The sequence below is a fragment of the Lepisma saccharinum genome, chromosome 24 (genome assembly GCF_977018435.1).
Source record: "Lepisma saccharinum chromosome 24, izLepSacc3.1, whole genome shotgun sequence".
NCBI lineage: Eukaryota > Metazoa > Arthropoda > Insecta > Zygentoma > Lepismatidae > Lepisma > Lepisma saccharinum.
In genome coordinates, this window is record NC_139252.1 from 31,088,139 (window position 1) to 31,110,106 (window position 21,968).

Sequence of the window (21,968 nt, forward strand, 5' to 3'; positions counted from 1 at the left end):
CGGTAGAGGCACATTACGCAACAGCCAAACTCCGTGATGGAGTGGTTAGCACAGCGCGCTATGACGCCGGGTTCGAATCCTAGCCTGGGTGTTCTTTTCGAGTCCCACTTGATCAATTTCATCATATCACTATTACCCATCCTGATCTTCGCGATTATCCAAAATTGGCAGAAAAATAAACATATTACGCACTAGGTGTTCGAAACTTTCTTTAAGTCCAGTCCCGATTAGCCTATGTGCAAATAAAGTGCACTCATATAATCTTTGACTTAGGGAGACACACAAAAAGCTATGTCCGGACTAGATCTCAGAACGTTATGTGTCAATATCGACGTGTCTGCTTTAAACTGTAGGGCCACGTCGTCGGGGATTCAGAGTTCGATATCCAGTGGAGACATAAGTCCAGTCCCGATTAGCCTATCTGTGCACAAAGTTGACTTAAACTGTAGGCCCAATTCCAATTAGGCCCGAGACAACTAACCTTCTTTGACATGCTTTAGAAAAAAATGTCCATTGCATTTTTATCCTGAGCTGTTTCAAAAATCTTCTCTGTACCGAGAATGGTACATGAAAGGTGGGGTTCCATAGCTAAAATCTGATATCTGATTCGTGGGGAAACCGACACACACGTAGCCCGTGGCTACGAGAGCTCTCCTGCTTGACGTGGTCATGTCGAAGCCTCGACGCCAATTAACATCACGCAACCGAGGAGGATTAGATACGATAGCCGTGCCGCCACAAGCCAAACAATCCCTACGCTCACTGCGGGGCCCCGGCCACAAGGGTCACTGAACAACACCACGCTCTCTCCCGCTGGAAAGTCGTCTGCTAGCGGCTGATGGGCGCCGCAGTGCCCGCCACCTGTCGGCGAACGTCCGAACTACGTGGTCGCTGCGGGTTTGGGTCGTGAGTTGTTGCGTTCCGGAGGGGGCGATGCGATTTGAAATTGACCAGAGGAATGCAAGTGAGCTTCATAGTATTTTTCCCTCGTTTTTTGGGAGCGTAAAAGGATAAATTCGTGCCTTTCTCAGCAGATTTTCTTTCCAGTACAGTATCTGTTAAATATACACTAGGAAATCGATTGACGTGGGACTATAAAGGGGGCTTAGGGGGCAGTGCCCCCAGAAAAGATAGAATCACAAGAATTCACGATGACGATATCGTAATTTTGAGAGTTTTTTTACTCGCAAAATATGTATTTTCGTACAATTTCGAATCAAACACAATGTTTACATTGCTATTCCTAAAATACAATTCTAAACCCACACAGCATTTCTACTTAGAAACAGGCCTGGCTTTGAGCTTTTAACCCTGAAGTAGAGCTTAGCCCGTTTGACTGTCAACCAACAAACACTAAATTATTAGAAAAACTCACTAATTTTGATGATAGATTTGTTGTGTAAGTTTACAGTGTATCTATAAGATTTGGCAGTACAGTAACTGAGAAAGTATTTTTCGAAATGTTGATAATAAGTTGCACGTATAACAGAAGGAAAATTTCAGGGAGAAATTTAACAATATGGACTTGTTAAGTGCTACTTTGCACATACAATTCGAGAGAATATGTTCTGTACACATTAACAGGTATGATACTGAGTTCACACTAAAAGTACCGTAGCAGCCATCACAACACCTAACCGAGCGTGACGGTCAATGGTGTAACACTAGAGAAGTGCTGGACAACGACAATTGTAGTTTACACCAAGAGTGTTCTGTTACACCAAGTCTCTAAGCATTGGTAAGACCACATACGTATTTCAGTATGTTACCGCTGACGCAAATGCAAATGCAACGTGTCTTAAGATAGAGAAAGACTTACTTCTATTGAATAAACAAGAATGAAGGCACATCATCTGGTGAATAAGGAAAGTTGTCTCAATCTTGTCCCGCAGTAAAAGTCTCGTTCCCTTCTTTTATCTAGAAATAATAAACACAAAAATGTTTGTTACTACTTATGAAAACACAGTAAATTACAAACTGTACGTAAAGTATCTATAAATATGCCTAGGAACACCCACTCCCCCCATCTATTGGCAAATCAGGACAACTAATGTACGGGACGAGATCCCATGGCTTTTTTTTGTCTCGATCTCGAATCGATTTTACGCATCTATCTCGTTCTCGATCGATACGAGACCGAGATCTCTCTCCCTCACAATCCCTACCGATGTTCTAGAGATATAATTAAAACAACTTACACTGACACATTCTCCAAATTGATACGTTTACGATATTTTTGTTATTGCATGTAACATTTGAAAGAATATGGTCTAAATTTGAGAGCAAGAACAACGTAAGAATTAGCACTTTCATTAATAATTACATAGTTTCAATTGACGTAGTAAATCAGAATATTTCGCCAGTGTTTGGAAAAGTTAGCGTTGGCGTTACTTCAAAAGTAACAAAGTTACTTTATTCTAGATTAGCAATGTTGTTCTTTCATTCACGACGACATAAAATTTAATTTAGCTTTATAATTAAATAATAATTAACATAAGATGTCTATATGTGAAATTATAAGAGGTAAGAAAACAAAGAGTAATCCAAAATTTTATTCCATATGAAAACATAAAGGAAAGTAACTGTAAAAGTTATTCTTCATATGGTTATTAGTTACTTCAAACGAGTAACACAGTTACAGTTAATAATTTCCAAAAGTGACTGACTTACAGTTAATAATTTCCAAAAGTGACTGACTTACAGTTAATGATTTCCAAAAGTGACTGACCTACAGTTAATAATTTCCAAAAGTGACTGACTTACAGTTAATAATTTCTAAAAACTGAGTTCCCGTTAATAATTTCCAAAAGTAACAGAGTTCCAGTTAATATTTCCAAACGTAACCGAGTTTCAGTTAATAATTTCCAAAAAGCAACTGAGTCCAGTTAATAATTTCCCAAACTAACTGAGTTCCAGTTACTAATTTCCAAAAGTAACGGAGTTTCAGTTAATAATTTCCAAAAGTGACTGACTTACATTTAATAATTTCCAAAAGTGACTGACTTACATTTAATAATTTCCAAAAGTGACTGACCTACAGTTAATAATTTCCAAAAGTGACTGACTTACAGTTAATAATTTCTAAAAACTGAGTTCCCGTTAATAATTTCCAAAAGTAACCGAGTTCCAGTTAATAATTTCCAAAAAGTAACTGAGTCCAGTTAACAATTTCCCAAACTAACTGAGTTCCAGTTAATAATTTCCAGGGAGTAACTGACTTACAGTTAATAATTTCCAAAAAAAAATAACTGTTTCAGTTAATAATTTCCAAAAAATAACTGAGTTCCAGTTAATAATTTCCAAAAAATAACTGAGTTTCAGTTAATAATTTCCGTAAGTAACTGAGTTACAGTAAATAATTTTCAAAAATTAACCGAGTTCCTGTTGATGATTTCAAAAACTAACTGAGTTTCAGTTAATAATTTTACTTTACTTTCAAATACTGTTTGTGCCTGTTTTCTATTTGGTTAATTTAAAGTGTCAAACCTATCCCCCTGGGCTTGTAACTCATCTTACCGTATAGGTACATGCAATCATCCGTTATATTCCTGCAACTTTACACAATGCACAACTCAAAAACTTGATAATATATTTCAAATCTCCATAGTTTCGCTTGTATATCCCCAAGCAGTTAATGAAATTCTCAAATTGATATTAAATTGACGGAAAATTAATTCTACTCCTGCATAGAAGAAATAAGGTTAATTAGCTATTAATCATTAGTGACGGGTTATAAATTGTTGCATGACTGGTAGAAAAAAAAAGAAAATCTTTGTTTTTTCTGGAAACTGATACTTTTGTGTTGGCACATCTCTGTTTACACCAGGCAGACGAAAAACTGGCAACACTGTTGGATCAGAAGGTGTGGACTTGTCTATTGGCTGGGCATTCGCAGGTAAATAGAGCTATATTTATTAACATTTGCTGAGAAATAGTATCATTTAATTAGTATTAGTCATAGTCCACAATAAACTCTTTGTTTTGGGTTGGGGGCCAAAATTATAGTCGGAAATTAATGTCTGAATTTTAACTTCCCATTGGTTTAGTAAACATTTTGCATTAATTTTCAGACTAATTAATTATGAACAGCAAAAAGGACAACACACATAATGTTCGAGAAAGCCCCGAAAATTATAGCTTCATTTCAGTACACATAACTAAAAATATGATAATTATGCACTTTTTGTGCATCAAAATACATCAAGAAATACATCAAACGGTACTTTTATCGTTGTATGTTCCTCATAATGCATCAAATGAGATCAGACACGATCGTTTTAAAGAAACCAATATTACATGTTTAACTGCGTCAATTGATTGAACAAAAAAGGCATCAATTTTGATTTGATGCATTTCGCGTTTTGTATGTAGACGACTTACTAATATGAACAGCGGACATAATTTATTCTATTTGCGGTTCATCCGTGATCTTAATTATCTCCTTCCCTCTCGAATTAAAAAAAAAGATAAAATATGATTTCCTCAGTTCCAGAAATATAATACAATTTAGTTCATAATTTCATCAAGATGTAAACTTAGTTAGAGAGATAATTCTAGTGGTTGAATAAGTGATAGTGCAAATAAATCATAGATAAAATTGTGATGAATATTTTAATTAATGTAACTGTAGTCAGTATATGTACGTACTCGTATATTCACTATGTTACAGCCTATCTGTAATCTAATAACAGTAATAGAAACAGCAATATCTACTAACATTCTTTACACACACACACATATACATGCATAATCTTCATCTTCGCGATTAGCCCAGAGAAATACAAAGTACCAAATTTACAATTTTCAGTTTTGCTCACCTGACTATTAATGCATTTTCAATTACTCAACTGACTTTTTAACGCACTTTCAATTGCTCAACTGACTTTTTAACGTATTTTCAATTGCTCAACTGACTTTGAACGTATTTTCAATTGCTCAACTGACTTTTTAATGCATTTTCAATTGCTCAACTGACTTTCTAACGCATTTTCAATTGCTCAACTGACTTTTTAACGTAGTTTAAATTGCTCAACTGACGATTTAACGCATTTTCAATTGCTCAACCGACGATTTAACGCATTTTCAATTACTCAACTGACTTTTTAACGCATTTTCAATTGCTCAACTGACTTTTTTTTTTTACGCATTTTCAATTGCTCAACTGACTTTTAACGCATTTTCAATTGCTCAACTGACTTTTAACGCATTTTCAATTGCCCAACTGACTTTTTAACGCATTTTCAATTGGCCAACTGACTTTTTAACGTATTTTCAATTGCCCAACTGATTTTAGTCCATTTGCAAGTGTACACCTGAAGTTGCATTTCCAAAAAAATGTCCACTTCTCTCTTGCAGATCTATTTGCTAATGCTAAATTCCTTCCTATCTGTGCTTTTCTTATACTTGTTTTTATCTGTAGTATGTTTTAGAGTCGCCAGGATTTCCTGAGTATATCGCTGTTTACAAATTCTCAACTTTATAACAAAAAATATACAAATATAGAAGGAAACGTAACGTTGCACAGAGCTGTGTCGAAAAGTAGCGCCGTTGTGAATCTGTCCCATGTTCAGTCACGGGACAGTTCTGGGTTGTAACGATTCCATTGACTTTCAATGGAATTGTTACAATCCTGAAGTGTCCGTGACTACAATCACCGGCAATCAAAATGAGACACCTATATCCTGAAATAATTAGTTTCCCTGCAGTGCGTTAGGTGTGTTGCATAACTCTACGGCGATGAGAGATTTTAAATTTAAATCTCCATCCCCGTAGCTTTAGGCAACACGCACAACGCTTTGCACTGAAACGAGTATTTCAGGATTTAGGTGTCATTTTTCTTGCTGCTGACTGTACACGCCTGTATTAATTTAAGGAGGTGGAAAAGTGGATTTAACTAATTGTCAATTATTATTATTTAGCTACGGCACTAATAACCCCCATAATATGCAGGCAAAAAGGCACAGAGATATATAAAAGAGGCACTCAAAAAGGAGTTATCTGAAATAGGCAAAATTAGGAACTATATAACTGCCGCATTCCTTTCAGAAACTCGCACCCAACCCTCCCCCTCTCGTTCCTTCAATAGATATGTGGACCAATGTGATGCAGTTTTAGTTGTTGCATATGTATTTTTTCTGCAACTACGGTGCACTCTGATTGGCTGTTACCAACAGGTACACACACGATTTATACACCATGTGACAGAAAAAAGTGATAAAATTGACGCACATTGGTCAAGAGAACGAAACGAGCATCAGTTGACAGTTAAATGTGCAATTTTGTTATCTATGAAATGATCTTGCCTGATCTTCCAAATTGATGCATTTTAGCGCATCACACCGAACCGAATCGGACGAAAGTATACTTTTATCCATTCCTGTGTGAATTTTGGCACAGCTTATGCACGTTAATATGTCATTGACACGTTTTGAGTTCTGCGTGTAGATGGCTGCACTTTCTAAAGTTTGATAATTTCGTAATTTATTTGGTAACTGAACAAACGGACCCAATTTCGTCATTGTTACTAAACGAAGCATATCATTTTCTCGCTTGTCCTCTATTTAAATGTAGGTTATCGTCAGCGTCTGTTTCTTAATATTTAAGAAGTATTACTTTCTGTGAATACAATTTCGTATATTGCTTTTAACTAGCTTTTTCAGTGGACCCACAGAAAAAACTGGTTTGGAATTACTAAAAAAGTTTGGTTGAGCTGTTTGGTTATGCTTTTTGTTTCCGATAAACAAATGTTGCTTGTAATTACTAAAGCATTTTGTTTACCAAAAAATTTGGTCAGACGAAATATGGTACTCGTAAACAAAATCATACATATGTAGGTAAAGAGAAACAAAACGTTTGGTTAAATTTATTACATGTGCGTCAGCGTGCTTTCGAATTTGAAATAACAATTGACCAGTTTCGTCGAGTGTAGTATGAAAGTCCCTTGTGGAAAATTGAAACTCGAGTAGGTAAATAATTACTCGAAGCAAGTCTTCATTTTGTTGTGTAACCTAATAGCTATTCTGAAAAAGAGCTCAGGATATACATACTTTAACTGATGTTTCATACAATGGCCGCTAGATGGTGCTGCCAAAATGTATAGAAGAAACATATGTTTTTGTACAACAAATAATGGTAGGTTTGGTTCCTGGCGAAGAAAAACAAACACACTCCACAAACAGTTAGTTCATGTGAACTTCCTATTCTGAATGTGTATTTTAAGATCGGTTAGTTTGTACAAACTATACAGCCTAGCTAAAATTAACCAGATTAAAAAGTAATTTTGAATAAATTATCCATCAAATCGTTTGTAACCTTAAATAAAAACATTTGGTAAGAATAAAAAAGCAAATTTCGTGATTTTGACTAAATTATTTGGTTTTCCTAAACAAATACACTATATTTTGTTAGATATGCCAAAATAATATTTGGTATTGGTAACCAAAATATTGTTTACGACAAACAAATAGAACTTGACCAAATTTTTTGGTACTGGTGAACAATTCTTTGGTTGATGCCTATTTAAACAAACGAATTGTTCACCACTACCATTTTTTTTTTGGTTAATCCAAACAAACATCTTTCTCTGTACACCTGCCCTGGTTCTTTATTTTTGTTGTTCTCTTAGATTTAGCATTACTTCGTTAATTTTTCTAATTTATGGTTAATAGTAATAATTAACTACAAAGGGAGGAGTGTTCCCTCTCCGGTTGAGAAATGTGTAGTCTGTGATAGAAAACATGGAAGAGGGGGAAATCCCGTCCCCTTCGGAATTGGAACTCTTGTGTTAGGTGACATTTTTGTACATTTGAATCCCCCCCCCCCTGCTCCTTCCGTGTTATTTTACGCAGGTGTGATCTGATACGTATCTTTGCAGAAATGAGTAGCCGAGTCCCGGATTCTGTAACACTGGCTGTTGGTAAACAACGCATCAGCGATCAGTTGAATTCTCTTCGACTCACATCGGGCATTTTCGTGTCACAAGACACCCGAACGTTGCTATACTGAACGCAACTCCATCTGGCGGCTGGGAAACAGCGAATCAGCGATCAGTAGAATTCTCTTCGGCTGAGATCGGGCATTTTCGAGTCACAAGGTACCGAACGTTGTTCGCGGGACGAAACAAATAAGCGTTGGGTACACCACACGTTGCCAAACGTACCGTAAAGCGAGAAAGAGTCTTCGCGGGCAACGGTATTGTCAGCACCAGAATCAGTGGGAGTTGGTACAACTGCACACGCGATCCTGAACGATGAAGTTTCCGGGAGGACCACCCACAGGTCGGAATGCAGGCGGATATACAGTCATATAAAGACAACTGGCAAAAACAGAAGTACGCTTGACAACGTTGCTTCGGTTGACACCTATCGGACCACACGCCTCCGAAAATGATTAGGTGGCAGAAATAGCTTTCAAGGTCAGCCGCCAGTTGGCGTTGCGTTCAGTATAGCGGTAAGAAACAAATGAGCGTCGGATACACGTTGTTGCCAAGCGTACTGTAAAACGGGGGGGGGGAGAGGTAGTTGATCAGCGACGTTAATGCATAAAAGTTGTGCAATAGTACACAAAACACCCAAACACGGTACAAACAAGCTTATAAAAACAACTGACATAAGCAGACGTACGCTTGGCAACATTGCAACGGGAGAGCGATGTTACCTCTACAGCTTTTACTTCGCAACTGAGGTGGTTGAGCCACACAACCCCGAAGACGATTGGTGGACGGATGAAGCTATGTAGGGCCCGTATAAGGCAGCCGGACCATATTTCCAACACAACGTTCGGTGTTACTTTGCACGACACATTTTCAAGTGTATTTACCGGACCACCTCTCGTGTCCACCTCTCGAGCTTGTTCCACTTCTGTACACTTTCTGACAAAGATCTGGCGTCCATTTCGCTAACTACAACCAATTAACGTAATGAACATATTATCTGAAATCGTATCTGAGCGTTACGGGGGTCGAGGTCACAGTGCGTGCAAAAAAAAAACCTGCTGCAATAAATTGTCTCCCGACACTCTGCTCGAACAATTCAAAGACGGCGAAGAGGTGGAATAAATTACTCATTCCATTGAACATATTGCAGGTCTGCAATCCTTACCTTTCGCCTACATTTGACTGCGTTGCAACAACCTGCTGTGCGCGTGTGATGGGTTGCTAATTTAAGTGAGGGGATTTGTAACAATGAAGAGATAGGATGTTAGCGAGACCACCTTTGCAATGTAAACGAGAACGAGATGGCTGTCAGATTGAAAGGAGACCGATAATTACTGTCCAAGAGTTTTGCCTCGTTATGTGAAGTGTACACACAGAGAACTAAATGCATCATATCGATTGATGCACCAGAATGCATCGACTGGTGCACTAAAGTGTGTTTTGTGGCTTCCTCAGAGAATCAGATTCATATTTGATGCATGAGGATTCCTTTCAGTCGAGATGCACTTCAATGCATCAGTTGATGTTCCTTGATGCACCTTCCTGAATCTTTTTTGATGATGCACTTAAACGTTTGGTCTGAGTTACAGAGTTTATGTAGCTCAAACGAAACGTTTAAGTGCATCATCAAAGAAGATGCATTCTGGTGCATCAAAACTCATCAACTGATGCATTGAAGTGCAACTAGACTGTAATAAAACCTCACTTGAATCAAATGATGCACTTTGGTGTTTATTCCACGACATACAAAATACACCCAAATGCATCAAATGTGAATCTGATTCTTTGAAGAAGCCACAAAACACACTTTAGTGCATCAGTCGATGCATTCTGGTGCATCAATCGATATGATGCACTTAGTTCTCTGCGTGTATATGAACCTCCGTGGGGGAGTACTTAGCCTGGTTGGTAATGAGGTGGAGTTCATAGGTTCGAGTCCTAGGTTCATGAATCCATTTCATTACTTCGCCATTCATCCTCATCGTCGCGATTAATCTAGATGCTGAAAAGCGATATTAGAACACTTAAAATGCTAATTGTGTATAAATAGGTAAAAAAAAATGTATCCCTTGTACAGTGATGGAAAAAAATACTTCCCCATAGAGCCTTAATACCAGTCGTTTTATGGGGGAGGTATTTTTTACCACGACTGTACACTGTCCCTTTCCGTGAATAACCAATACATTTTCAATCTTGGCCAGTGAGTAGGGTAATGGGGGGACAGATGGCGCACATTTTCAGTCAACGCAAAAAAAGTTGTTTATTTATGTTTTAATTTATTTTCAATGTGCTTTACATATTTTTTCAGTTCTTGAGGAACAATAGAAATGTACGATCATTAAGTTCTGTATCACCATATAGCGACAATATGCACGCAAAAAAATAGTAGCTATTAGCCACCTGTTCCACCTACGTTCCGATGACGTAAAAGCCTTGTAATATCTCTGCTATATGATTTCTCGGGAACACAATGCTCACTCGTTCGTCTTGTTGTCCCTTCTCCAAAACTGTGGAATAGTGGTGCCAACGGCCTGCTCCTTCTCTGCTAAAGGTCTTTTCTACTGTTGCGGCGGCCGATTCCAATGCTGGTAAGGGAAGTGGGGAAGCAACCAATCCAGCACGATAAGAAACGCAGCAGCCAGTGGAACGAGGTTCACGTAGTACTTCTTCCTGCCGCGTCGTGTATCTCGGCGCCACCGCTGTTGTCTCGTTGGTTTGCAGCGTAGTCACCGCTCTCCACTTCCCTTGCCAGAACTAGGACCGGCCGCCGCAAGAGTGGAAAAGTCCTATAGTCACGTGATGCGCCATCTGTCCCCCCTGCGTCATCTGTCCGCCCTTTACCCCATATCTTTCCATGTTGATTTGATGCACCTTCCTGCATCTTTCTCGATGACTCGAACATCTCGTCTGCTCTACCAGGGGCGAACTTTTAAAAACATTGAGCTCAAAAATGTGAATGAAAATCCGCTGTATTATGATGTTAATCCCCACCAACTTTTTTTAAAAAAATCTGTATTTACTTATTTCAATCAGTACTCAACCACGAATCGCGATAACAAATATAATAATAACAAAAATAATCCAACATATTATTGGGTCGGCTCTGACCCCACAGGCTCATGTAAGTTGACGCCACTGTGAGCTACAGACTTTATGCATTCTTTTGTTTCAGCTGACGCATTCATTTTTCTGTGTGTAGTAGCAGTAATATGTATATACAGTAAAACCTCGCTAATCCGGACTAATGGGGGGATAAGTTGACCGGTTTGACAAAAGTCCGGATTAACTGAAATAACCTAAAAGAACAGTAGAAAGTGCATTAAAACTCCGTTTATAGCAACAAAACACATTTATTATGGTGCATTTAAAGGGCACAGGTCTAAATACACTATACAGTACAAAGTCTGCGGGAAACAGAATTTCATCAATGGTTGACTGCCTTTTCTTTGGGAAGTTCTCTTGTTGACTTCTAGCCACATTTAAAACCTTGCATTCTGCTTTTTTTTTTTGCCCTTTCCTGTCCGGATTAAGCGAAGTCCGGCTTATCGGGGTCCGAATTAACGAGGTCTTACTGTATAGTAGATGCTTAAGCCATCAATCTATCCCAATCCAGTCTTTTCCATCCTTACCAATATCCTTTAGATCCATCTCAATCTTATCCCTCCATCTTCGTCTTGCCCTTCCTACAGGTCTCTTACCATCAGGTTTCCCAACATGAAACTATAACCAATACATGCACAATTATTATTTAATTTTCCTAGATGGCAGCACCGCGGTTATAAGAGCCATATTCTGGAAAAGCGGGGAGAACATTTGATGTATGAAAAGCCAGTAAAACAAATAATTGCAAAATAAAAATCGTAGCCAGCGCCCACCCTCCCCGTAGAAATCTCTGTGCACGCCACCGCAAGCAAGTACCTCAAATACATAATCTTCCAGGCATAGAGTAATAAATAACAGTAAAGTTTCGGACCGAAAATAAAGCATGAACGAGGAATGTAACAAGTCTATGCGGCCAATAGATAATCGAAGAGTGCAGAAAGGATCCGTGTCTAATTGTCGGGCATTACATCACCCGCTATCCATTGGCAATTCTTTTATTCAATTTCTTAAACGCACGCCGAAGCGGTCCACAGCGAAGCGACTAGAGCGATCTGGGTGGTCCGTCGTGAAAAAAAAAAAGAGAAACAGAACAATAGTCATCCCAGCGCAAGTCCAGCATAATGAAGTATTACCTCTCAGTATTTAAATGACTGCGACATGTTACCATGCTCCCCCCTCCCCATTCACGCAGAGCCCCCTTCCACCTAATTGCGTCCATCTTTTTATTTCTTCCTCCTTCATCTCCTCATCTTTCTTTTAGAAGACGTCGAACTTTACTCAGTTTCAATTTTGAGCGTCACGGATGCCATACGATACACATAGTGTTAAATTACACTGTGTATCAAGTAGGTACACTCGGAGAACTAAATGCATCATATAGAATGATGCACCAGAATGCATCGATTGATGCACTAAAGTGTGTTTTATGGCTTCTTCAAGGAATCAGATTCACATTTGATGCATTTGGGTGCATTTTCGTGTGTCGTGAAAGAAACACCAAAGTGCATCGTTTGATTCAAGTGAGGATTTATTCCAGTTGAGATGCACTTCAATGCATCAGTTGATGCGTTTTGATGCACCAGAATTCATCTTTTTTGATGATGCAGGAAGGTGCATCAAGGAACATCAACTGATGCATTCAAGTGCATCTCGACTGAAAGGAATCCTCACTTGAATCAAATGATGATGCACTTTGGCGTTTCTTTCACGACATGCAAGAATGCACCCAAATGCATCAACTGCGAATCTGATTCTTCGAAGAAGCCATAGAATACTCTTTAGTGCATCAATCGATGCATTCTGGTGCATCAATCGATATGATGCATTTTGTTTTCTGTGTGTAGAAGGTGATTTGATTTGGTTTATTTTACTTCGCTTTTCTGCTCTTTGTGAAGATGATGAGTGATGATGTGATGAAATTGATGAAGAGACTACAAAGAACTCCCATGCCCAGGTAGGGATTCGAACTCGGGCACCGTAGCGCTCTGTGCTAACCCCTCCGCCACGGAGGTCGGTTAATACCAAGTGGAAGCTCTGCTACATTCGAAAAAGGCGATACACCAACTGAAGTAACAAAACACCAAAAGATGGCACTGAGCAAAATTTCCAATTAAGAACAGCAGAAGTTCTCTCTTACACCAAGTAGGTGGTGATACTTTTACACACATAACTCTAATTGTGTCAATTAACATAAATACAGGTTGACTCCTATAACACATTAACGTGCAGAAACTGCACATAATGCACTTTTTAGTGTCAAAATGCACACAGAAATGCATAAAAGGATACTTTATCAGCTAATGCACTAAAAATGCATCAATTGGGAAGATCAGACAATATCGTTTCAAAAATAACAAAATTGCACATTTAGCTGTGTCAATTGATGCACGAAAGGTGGACAAACTTCGATGTGATGCATTCCGAGTTCAGATTGTACTTATGAAAGCTGAAGCATTTTGGTGTTGTGCAGTACCCTAGCAGACAAAAATGAGAAAGTGTGCGCTCGTGGTATATGAAAGGTGCCACGAGCGCACAAAATCCAATGCTGCGTTGCCACATCTATGATTGTGTGATGGCTGGCCTGTGTAGAGGATCATTTCATTGCATATATAGTGCACATTTAGTGATCAACTGTGAGATTAGGTTAGGTTAGGTTCGACTATGTCTCTGGGGTCTGCTGGCGTCTCCCTCCTTCTGCAGCGGTACATTGCCCGTCTTATGTTATGAATAAAGCCATTCAACATTGCCATGGATTTTGTTCGCTGGTCGTATACATTTTTAACCGCAAGCGCACGCAGCCTTTAGTTTTTGCGCTCCCGCTCAAGGGCCTTTTGGTGGACATTCACTAGCTGATGCATTCAGACATTTTACCTCAAGGTACAACTTTTATGCACTTTTTTGCGTCAATTATTGTTTTTACTCTTCCCAGAACTCTATTGGGACAAGAGTCCCAAATTCATTCTCGGTCTTGTCTAGCAATTTCGTTCTCGCATTCACACGCAGAGAAAATTAAATGCATCAGCTGAAACACGAAAATGCATGAAGCCTGTAGCTAAGACCGAATGTTTTAAGTGCATCATCGAGAAACATGCAGGAAGGTGCATCAAAGTGCAGCATAGGAAGTTAATATTCACTTGCATCATAATGATGCACTTTGTCGTTATCTTTACAAATAATGCATCAACTTTAAACCTGGCAAAGACCATAAAACGCACTTTAGTCCATCAATCGATGCGTTTCTGGTGCATCAAATACATTTGATGCATTTTGTTTTCTGTGTGGACGCATCGTTCTCGACAAATAACAACATCCGGGTCATTTTTATAGACCAACACACGTGGAGGAGCAGCCAAGTTTACACACAATAATTTGAACATCCGGGAACTTCCGACCTACACACTTCTTCAATTTCGGGAATTGTGGGACCTCCTGACGTCACATCTCACCTTCCAATCTTATCTCGCCGACCCAGTGGCGGAATAACTTGAAGGCTCCACCGGAAAAAAAAAAAGAAAAAAACTTCGCCACTTTGTCATATCTAACTGCATTGGTCGCAGAAGTTATATATACGTAGGTTCCGTTGTACCACATCGCGACCGCCATAACATTTATCATTGGTTAGAAAAAGGTCGAAAGCTGAGTTATCAGGAATAGACTGGCCTCCGGAGGTGGGATTGGGTAACGGACGAAAGAGGAGCAGGCGCCATTTTGAGGGGAGAAAGGTTGGGTGGGGGGGAGTTCCCAGAATTGGGTAAGTTACGGAAACTAAAATAATGCTTTTTGTGGTTCACTTTCGATTTCGCCACGGAAGTTCCGTGGTTCGAGTCCTGGCATCTGCAGGGTTGTTCTTGGAGAGGCTGCATTTTCAATATCCCACCGTACTTTTTAGTAGCCCACCTGACTTTTCAGAGAGTTTTCAATAGCCCACTTGACTTTTAGTGCGTTTTCAATAGCTCACCTGATTTTTAGTGTGTTTTCAATAGCCCACCTGAGTTTTTAGTGCGTTTTCAATAGCCCACTTGAGTTTTTAGTGCGTTTTCAATAGCCCACTTGAGTTTTTAGTGCGTTTTCAATAGCCCACTTGAGTTTTTAGTGCGTTTTCAATAGCCCACCTGAGTTTTTAGTGGGTTTTCAATAGCCCACCTGAGTTTTAGTGCGTTTTCAATAGCCCACTTGAATTTTTAGTGTGTTTTCAATAGTCCACCTGACTTTTAGTGCGTTTTCAATAGCTCACCTAACTTTTTAGTGCGTTTTCAATAGCTCACCTAACTTTTTAGTGCGGTTTCAAAAGCTCACCTAACTTTTTAGTGCGTTTTCAATAGCCCACTTGACTTTTTAGTGCGTTTTCAGTAGGCCGCTTGACCTTTTAGTGTTTTCAGTAGCCCACTTGACTTTTTAGTGCGTTTTCAGTAGCCCACTGACTTTTTAGTGAGTTTCCAGTAGCCCACTTGACTTTTCAGTGAGTTTTCAATAGCGCACTTGACTTTTTAGTGAGTTTTCAGTAGCCCACTGACTTTTTAGTGAGTTTCCAGTAGCCCACTTGACTTTTTAGTGCGTTTTCAGTAGCCCACTGACTTTTTAGTGAGTTTCCAGTAGCCCACTTGACTTTTTAGTGCGTTTTCATTAGCCCACTGACTTTTTAGTGAGTTTTCAGTAGCCCACTGACTTTTTAGTGAGTTTTCAGTAGCCCACTTGACTTTTTAGTGCGTTTTCAGTAGCCCACTGACTTTTTAGTGCGTTCTCAGTAGACCACCTGACTTTTTTAGTGCGTTTCCAGTTGACTACCTATACTTTTTAATGCGTTCTGAAGTGCCCAGTTCGCCTTTCAGTGCATTTCAATTGCTCACCGGACTTTCTAGAGCATTTTCTCGAATTTTCAGTGCATTTTCAATTCCTCGTCTGATTTATTTACGGCATTTTGAAGTGCCCACGTTACTTTTATTGCATTTTCAAGTGTTCACCTGAAGTTTAATGCATTTCTAACCGCCCGACCCATGATCTATCTCATCTACTCATCCTCGTCGCCGCGATTAGCCAACATTGGCAGAAAAACGACGTTAATAACAAAATTGCAAATATCGAATGGACTCGCACATTATACGACGTTCGTGGCGGAGTGGTTAGCACAGCGCGCTGCGACATCACGGTTAGCGGGTTCGAATCCCGGCCTGAACATCAGGGCCGGACGGGGACACCAGACGAAATCCCGGTGCGCCCTCTCATCGCCCTTCCGGAAACACACAATCAGCGCCTTTTTTTAACAATCTGTCGCAGATATAGCGGTGGCGACTAAATGTTTTCTTTATTGTTTCCTCAATGGTTGGAAATTACTGTTTCTCCTCAAAATGATATTTGATGTTTTAAGTCAACTTTATACACAGTAAGGCTAATCGGGACTGGACCTACAGTTTAAAGTGGGATCCGAACCACTATGTTCGGTATTTGTCCTCAAGGTAATAGACTACATATCCAACAAACGCTGTTGCTATTGTTGTTGTTATAATAATTTCTCATTAGATCATGTGTGAACGTATAGATATGATCAGTAATATATTTCTCGTCCGAGAATTAAAAAGAAAACATGGCTTAGCGACCAGGTTAGTAAAAAATCAGGACTCCCGCCGAATATTGACTTAATTTATTTGATAGTTTAAGAACTTGAAAATTGTATATTTCAATTTTATTATTGGGGGTCAAATTGCTGTACGCTTAAACTTCAGTGAAACAATCTGACACTTTAACTTCTGCTGTCTGTGTTAGTTTATAACAATCCTTTGAACGTCTACTTTTTAATGTAGCTATAAAAAACATGTATCCCATTCCAGGCACGTAGTCCAGGGGAGGACTCGGGGGGGGGGGTGTATCCCACCCCACAGTGCAACAAATATCTAATTTAAATATTATATTCTGGGAATTAATTTCTACGCCTACCCTGTTGAAGAAGCATTTATCAACAGAATTCGTAATTGAAGTGTTGCTATCTACTATAGCTGTGCCGCCGTACCAACCGGTCCCCAATCACAGCGCAGAACGGCTATTTTGACAAAATCCTGCTTCCCTGCTGGCTGCTTCGGATTGTTTGAAAGCTTGCCGCTTGTTGCCCAAAGAGGGGGCAGCGGTCTAATTGGCTGTTTGACCGCAAGTTCCTTCGTAGGTAAACGTGGCAACAGAGGGTCACTGCCATAAGGGCGGCGCAACTATAGTTTCGTAGCGGAGTGAACTTCCGGAATGGGTGACATATCTGCTATCCTTGTCGCAGAGATTTCCCTCAGAACAAAGAAAAGTGACGCAAGTTTCATCTTTCTCGATATCGAACTCAATGGTCAGGGGTCGAAATAATGCTCTAGATTTGGGCTTTATTGGACTAAATAGTTTGCAACGCTGCGAACTCTTAAAAATGTCCAATCGGAAAAGTAAGCAATAAAGATGAGAACATTCAGGGATGACGAAAGGTACTTGGAAAAAGAGATTATAGAGCAACAGTAATTTGCACAGCAGTAAACCACCACAGACTACATCGGAAATATCTTAATGATCTTCATCATCCATTAAAAGATCTTATCCCTCCCAGCCCTCACCCCACTTCACTTTCATTCCTGTAATTAATTAATATGCGGGGTACAAAGACAGGGAACTGTGGGCACGGACCGTCAGGAAGGAAGTTCCGACTGCCTGGGGAAATGGATTGCTCGCAGAAAATAATAGGTCCTTTTTTTTACCATACATCATATTTCACGCACCCCAGAGCACCTGTTCCTCCCCGACACTGCAAACACTGCTTTTAAATGATGCGACAGTTAAAAAATGAATGATGCCCGCCTTCTGCATCTTTATGGAATTGCCCTCATTGGGGATTTGTTAATGTGCTTGGCACTCTGTTGTTCCAACATTAGCTTTATCATCGTGTTGATTTCCTGTCCACTTGAGTCGTGTTCTTTCTACTGTATTTCCACCAAATATTAGTAATAACAGTCTATATCTAATTTAAAATAACGTATATATCACAAATAACAAATTAACAACGTGTTACTCCTGTGTTTTAGTCAAGATAAGGTACAATTTATGACAAGCAATAGATTTCTGTAAAGAAAAGTTACCGAGGTTCTATCAATTCTAGTTCGCCGTCGTGAGACAGTGACATCTACAGGTGCATATAAAAGTAAAACAAAACAGTTGAAACAAAAGAATGCATCCCGGTCTGTGCATGGAGTATTCTTCGTGAGCCCTTTAGCAACTTCATCATATCATCACTCATCCACATATTCGAGATTAGCCAAAAGTGGCAGAAAAGCGAAGTAAAATATACCAAATCAATGATAAACAAGAAACACAAAAATGCAGAAATTTTGTAGAATGTTAAGGTGCGTGCGTCATCCAGAAAGATGCATGAATTGATGCATTCAAGTACAGTATATCGAAAGAAGTACACACAGAACAGGAAATGCATCAAATCAAGGTTCATGCAATTTTGGTGCATTAATTGACACAGTTAAATGTGTCATTTTTGAATCTTTGAAATGGTCGTGTCTTATCTTGTCAATCGATGCATTTTTAGTCCACACGGCGGTTGATCTTTTATGATTTCTGCGAACACAGTTAAACGCGTAATTTTAGTTTCGCAAAAAATGATCGGGTCAATTGATGCATTTTGTACAACACACGGAATAACAGCTGATGAAAGTACCCTTCGATGCACTTATTTTATTTCGCCTTCCATACGTACCCACATTTTAAAAAATAAAAATATTCCCGTCCAAATTAGCCTGATTTCTCGCTTTGTTGTGTGGTTTTCTTGACATAATTGGTCTTTTTTTTTACGTACGATTAAGGGAGGTAAAACAAAAGGAGCAGCTGTACGTGTTTCATATTTAAAACACGCAAAAACAAATGAAAACATTGTCTGTATGTTTTAAAAATGATTGTTTCTACGTAGTATTTCGGTATGCAAACTCCCCTTGTCGGGTGCCGCAAGAAAAACTTACAGAAACAGTAAGAGATGGCAGCACCATCATATCAAAAATTCGAAGTGAAGCTTGTGAAAGATAAGTGAACTAGAATGCATTAAAACAGGAAATATTTAATATGTTCTATTATGTTATACTAAACTTTTTATAACAAATGAAGATAGATTAGGGAGAGGAAAGTAATACTGTAATAATTAGCAAAGTTACACGAACAGAGATGCACCTCTTTCAATTAACATATGTGCTCTTAATTTTCCAACTGGGAACTACTGGTTTGTCGTTTCTTTCTCGTTCTGAGTACAGTGGGATTCGTAAACATTGCTCGACAAATTGTCCATGACTACGTAGGTATATTCATTGTTTACGTATGCCTGTGCAGAGGTTGTAAGCAGCTTGTTTGCGTCTCAATTCTCGAATCCCAGGCCGGGATTCGAACCCAGGATCCCTTGCGTCGTTAACTCTGTGCTAACCACTCCGTCACGGAGGTGGTCACATCGCACCAGGAAAATAGTCTGTGTGCTATTATAGCGTTTCATGTGCAGATTGTATCGAAATGGCCCAAGAAATGTTACTCTTTGAAAACCCTTATTGAAAATAAATATCGGAAAGGATGATTTTTGTTATTTGTGCCAATTTTGAGTAACCGAAAAATCGTAGTTAGTGCTTTGCAATTACTCTGTAATTTTAACCCACGGTTTCTTGGCTCCCTATTGTGATATTGATCAAACAAAGCCGATAAATCTATTATTGTCCACTGTTGTCGCCTAAACAACTCAAGAAGTTGAGCAGAGCACTACACTCTGGCGAGTTCGGCCGAAAGAAACAAATCGATTTCGTTCCAGTAGGTGGAACATGACCGTGGCTTGTCGTCAGTGTGAACACTTACGCTTGCTTACATGGTATTGTTTATATAGCCTTTTTGTGGTGTGTAGGTTCGGCTGAAACCAAACCCAATGTGACCTTTATTTTCAACAACTTAGGAATGATTTCTATGCAGTATTACTGGAAATATTTTGATAATATATACCTAATCTATTTTTTTCCTTATTTTACAGGTAAGCACCATGCTTCCAACCCACAGATTAAGCGAGGAAACACGATGTTTGCAAACCGCAGCTGGTGCTGCCATCTGTTGGTATGTATAAATCAAGGTAGACTAGCAACATCCGAGCCGGTGCAGATAGGAGCGTAGCTATGGATGATACGCCCCGACGCGCTCATCCAATAAGATTTTGAGGGCAGATTAATCATAGGATTAGCGCGAAGCCTGCCTATGTTAATCTCGATGATCTTAATTGCCCTGCAGTAATGACGTCATAATTGCCGGTGAAATCCTCGGGTATAAATTTCACACCGTTGTAGCACATTGTGGGGGCTGAATTAGTGTGGTGCCAATTCATCTCTGTGGGATGTGTCGTCGGCATAATTTGGCGAATATGGAGGGTGGTTGCTTGAGTTACGATCTAAGGGATCTTTAATCTTGTTAGTGTGAGGTGGAGGGGTGGAGTTTTTAACGAAAATGGCCGCCGTGACTTGAAACAGCTCTCAAAGTCCAAGTTTTCGCATCATCTTGGCTACTTCGGATAGACTTGATGAAACAAAATAGCTCTCCGTAATCAGGTATTAGAATGGATGATGGGAGGGTGGACCAACTCCTCCTTGAAAGAGAGGGGGAGCCACGGTTGACACGGGCGCCATTTTACGTTCCTTCCTCAAGTCAACCATTGGGAGAAATGCTTCTCTTTTCTCCCCCACTTTGGATCCAGGACAGCAGAGCCCTAAGAGGTTTACTTCTGAGGTCCTCGGGGACGTCCGCACAGTCCAAACAGCAACAATAATGAACTTTGGTGAAGTTGGGACTTCTTTTTAATGTTACAAAACCTCCCCCTCCTTGCCAGAAGTCTCTGCAGACTTTTTCGTGAAGGCTTCGCAATTCTTCTATCTTAGAACTCCACACCAGGCTTCGCATCAACCCTCTCCTCCTCCCAACCTTAGAAAAGTGCATCCTGTCGGCCAAACTTTACTTTAAATCTCCTTCCCCGGCCGAGTTTGCGCCATGTTGTTTATGAGGGGAGTACATCAGCGGATACTCCAGCACACAGAGGAGCTAAGATAAATAAAGAGAAGTAAAAAAAGGAGCCTAGCTAAGCTCTTCCGAGGAAAGAAGGGTTGAGGGAAAAGAACGAGCAAACATTGGCCAGAAGACTTCGTCTTGGCATAGGCCACAGTTGCTGAAAAGTTCTTCTCCCTTTCCATATAGCTGGCGCACCAACTGGCGTTTGGCTTACTTCCGGTGAGGTGCAGTGTTGCTATCCGCGGCGTTTCAGTGTTGCAAAATGGTTGCAAGCTGTCAAATTTTCGACAGCTAATTCTAGCTTCCAGGGAAGCTAGCAAGACGATACGGAGAACGAGACATATATCTGTAAAATCGAGACGAGACCGAGACTAGCTATCCGAGAATCTCGTCCTTTTCGAGACCTTACACTTTTTGTATCCATTACTCTCAAGATCAATACGAAGAACGAGACAGCCATTAGCAACATTTACCGCTGTTCAATGCGAAATTTTATTATATAAATCTACTTTAAAAGCCGTTAAAAAGAGCCTAAAAGATCTGTGCTCCGATTGTAGCATGATTGCATGGGAGGATGGCTTGGCGTTTGAAAAACCTGCTGTAAATATAGTGTTAAGAAATCTTTCAAGTTTCAGAACAAAAGTTCTGTTTTTGTTAGTATCTGAAAGTAATGGTACCGCCACCAATAGTTTTGATTTGAGTTATGGTATTTAGTATCGCTTTTCTGGCACTTTTGGCTAATCGCGACGATGAGGATAAGTGATGGTATGATGAAATTGAAAGAATGCCCATGGGCTGGATTTGCTGGCGTTGTAGAGCATTATGCTAACAACTTCGCCACGGAGGTCAACTTGTAAGCAAAGAGGAACAAGTTGACCTTTCCCAACTGAAAACA

At 39.7% G+C, this 21,968-nt stretch overlaps 1 protein-coding gene across 2 annotated transcripts in view; it reads left to right on the top strand.

The window, feature by feature from the left end:
• Positions 1-21,968, top strand: part of LOC145978259 (homeotic protein ultrabithorax-like) — a 487,109-nt gene that overhangs the window by 67,820 nt on the left and 397,321 nt on the right. The window contains exon 2 of one of the 2 annotated variants that reach the window (XM_083110758.1): positions 3,827-3,895. The exons of the other annotated variant lie outside the window; for it this stretch is intronic. Within the exon in view, the coding sequence (XP_082966884.1) occupies positions 3,827-3,895 (69 nt within the window). The remainder of the gene's footprint in view (positions 1-3,826; positions 3,896-21,968) is intronic. 2 annotated transcript variants of the gene reach the window in all.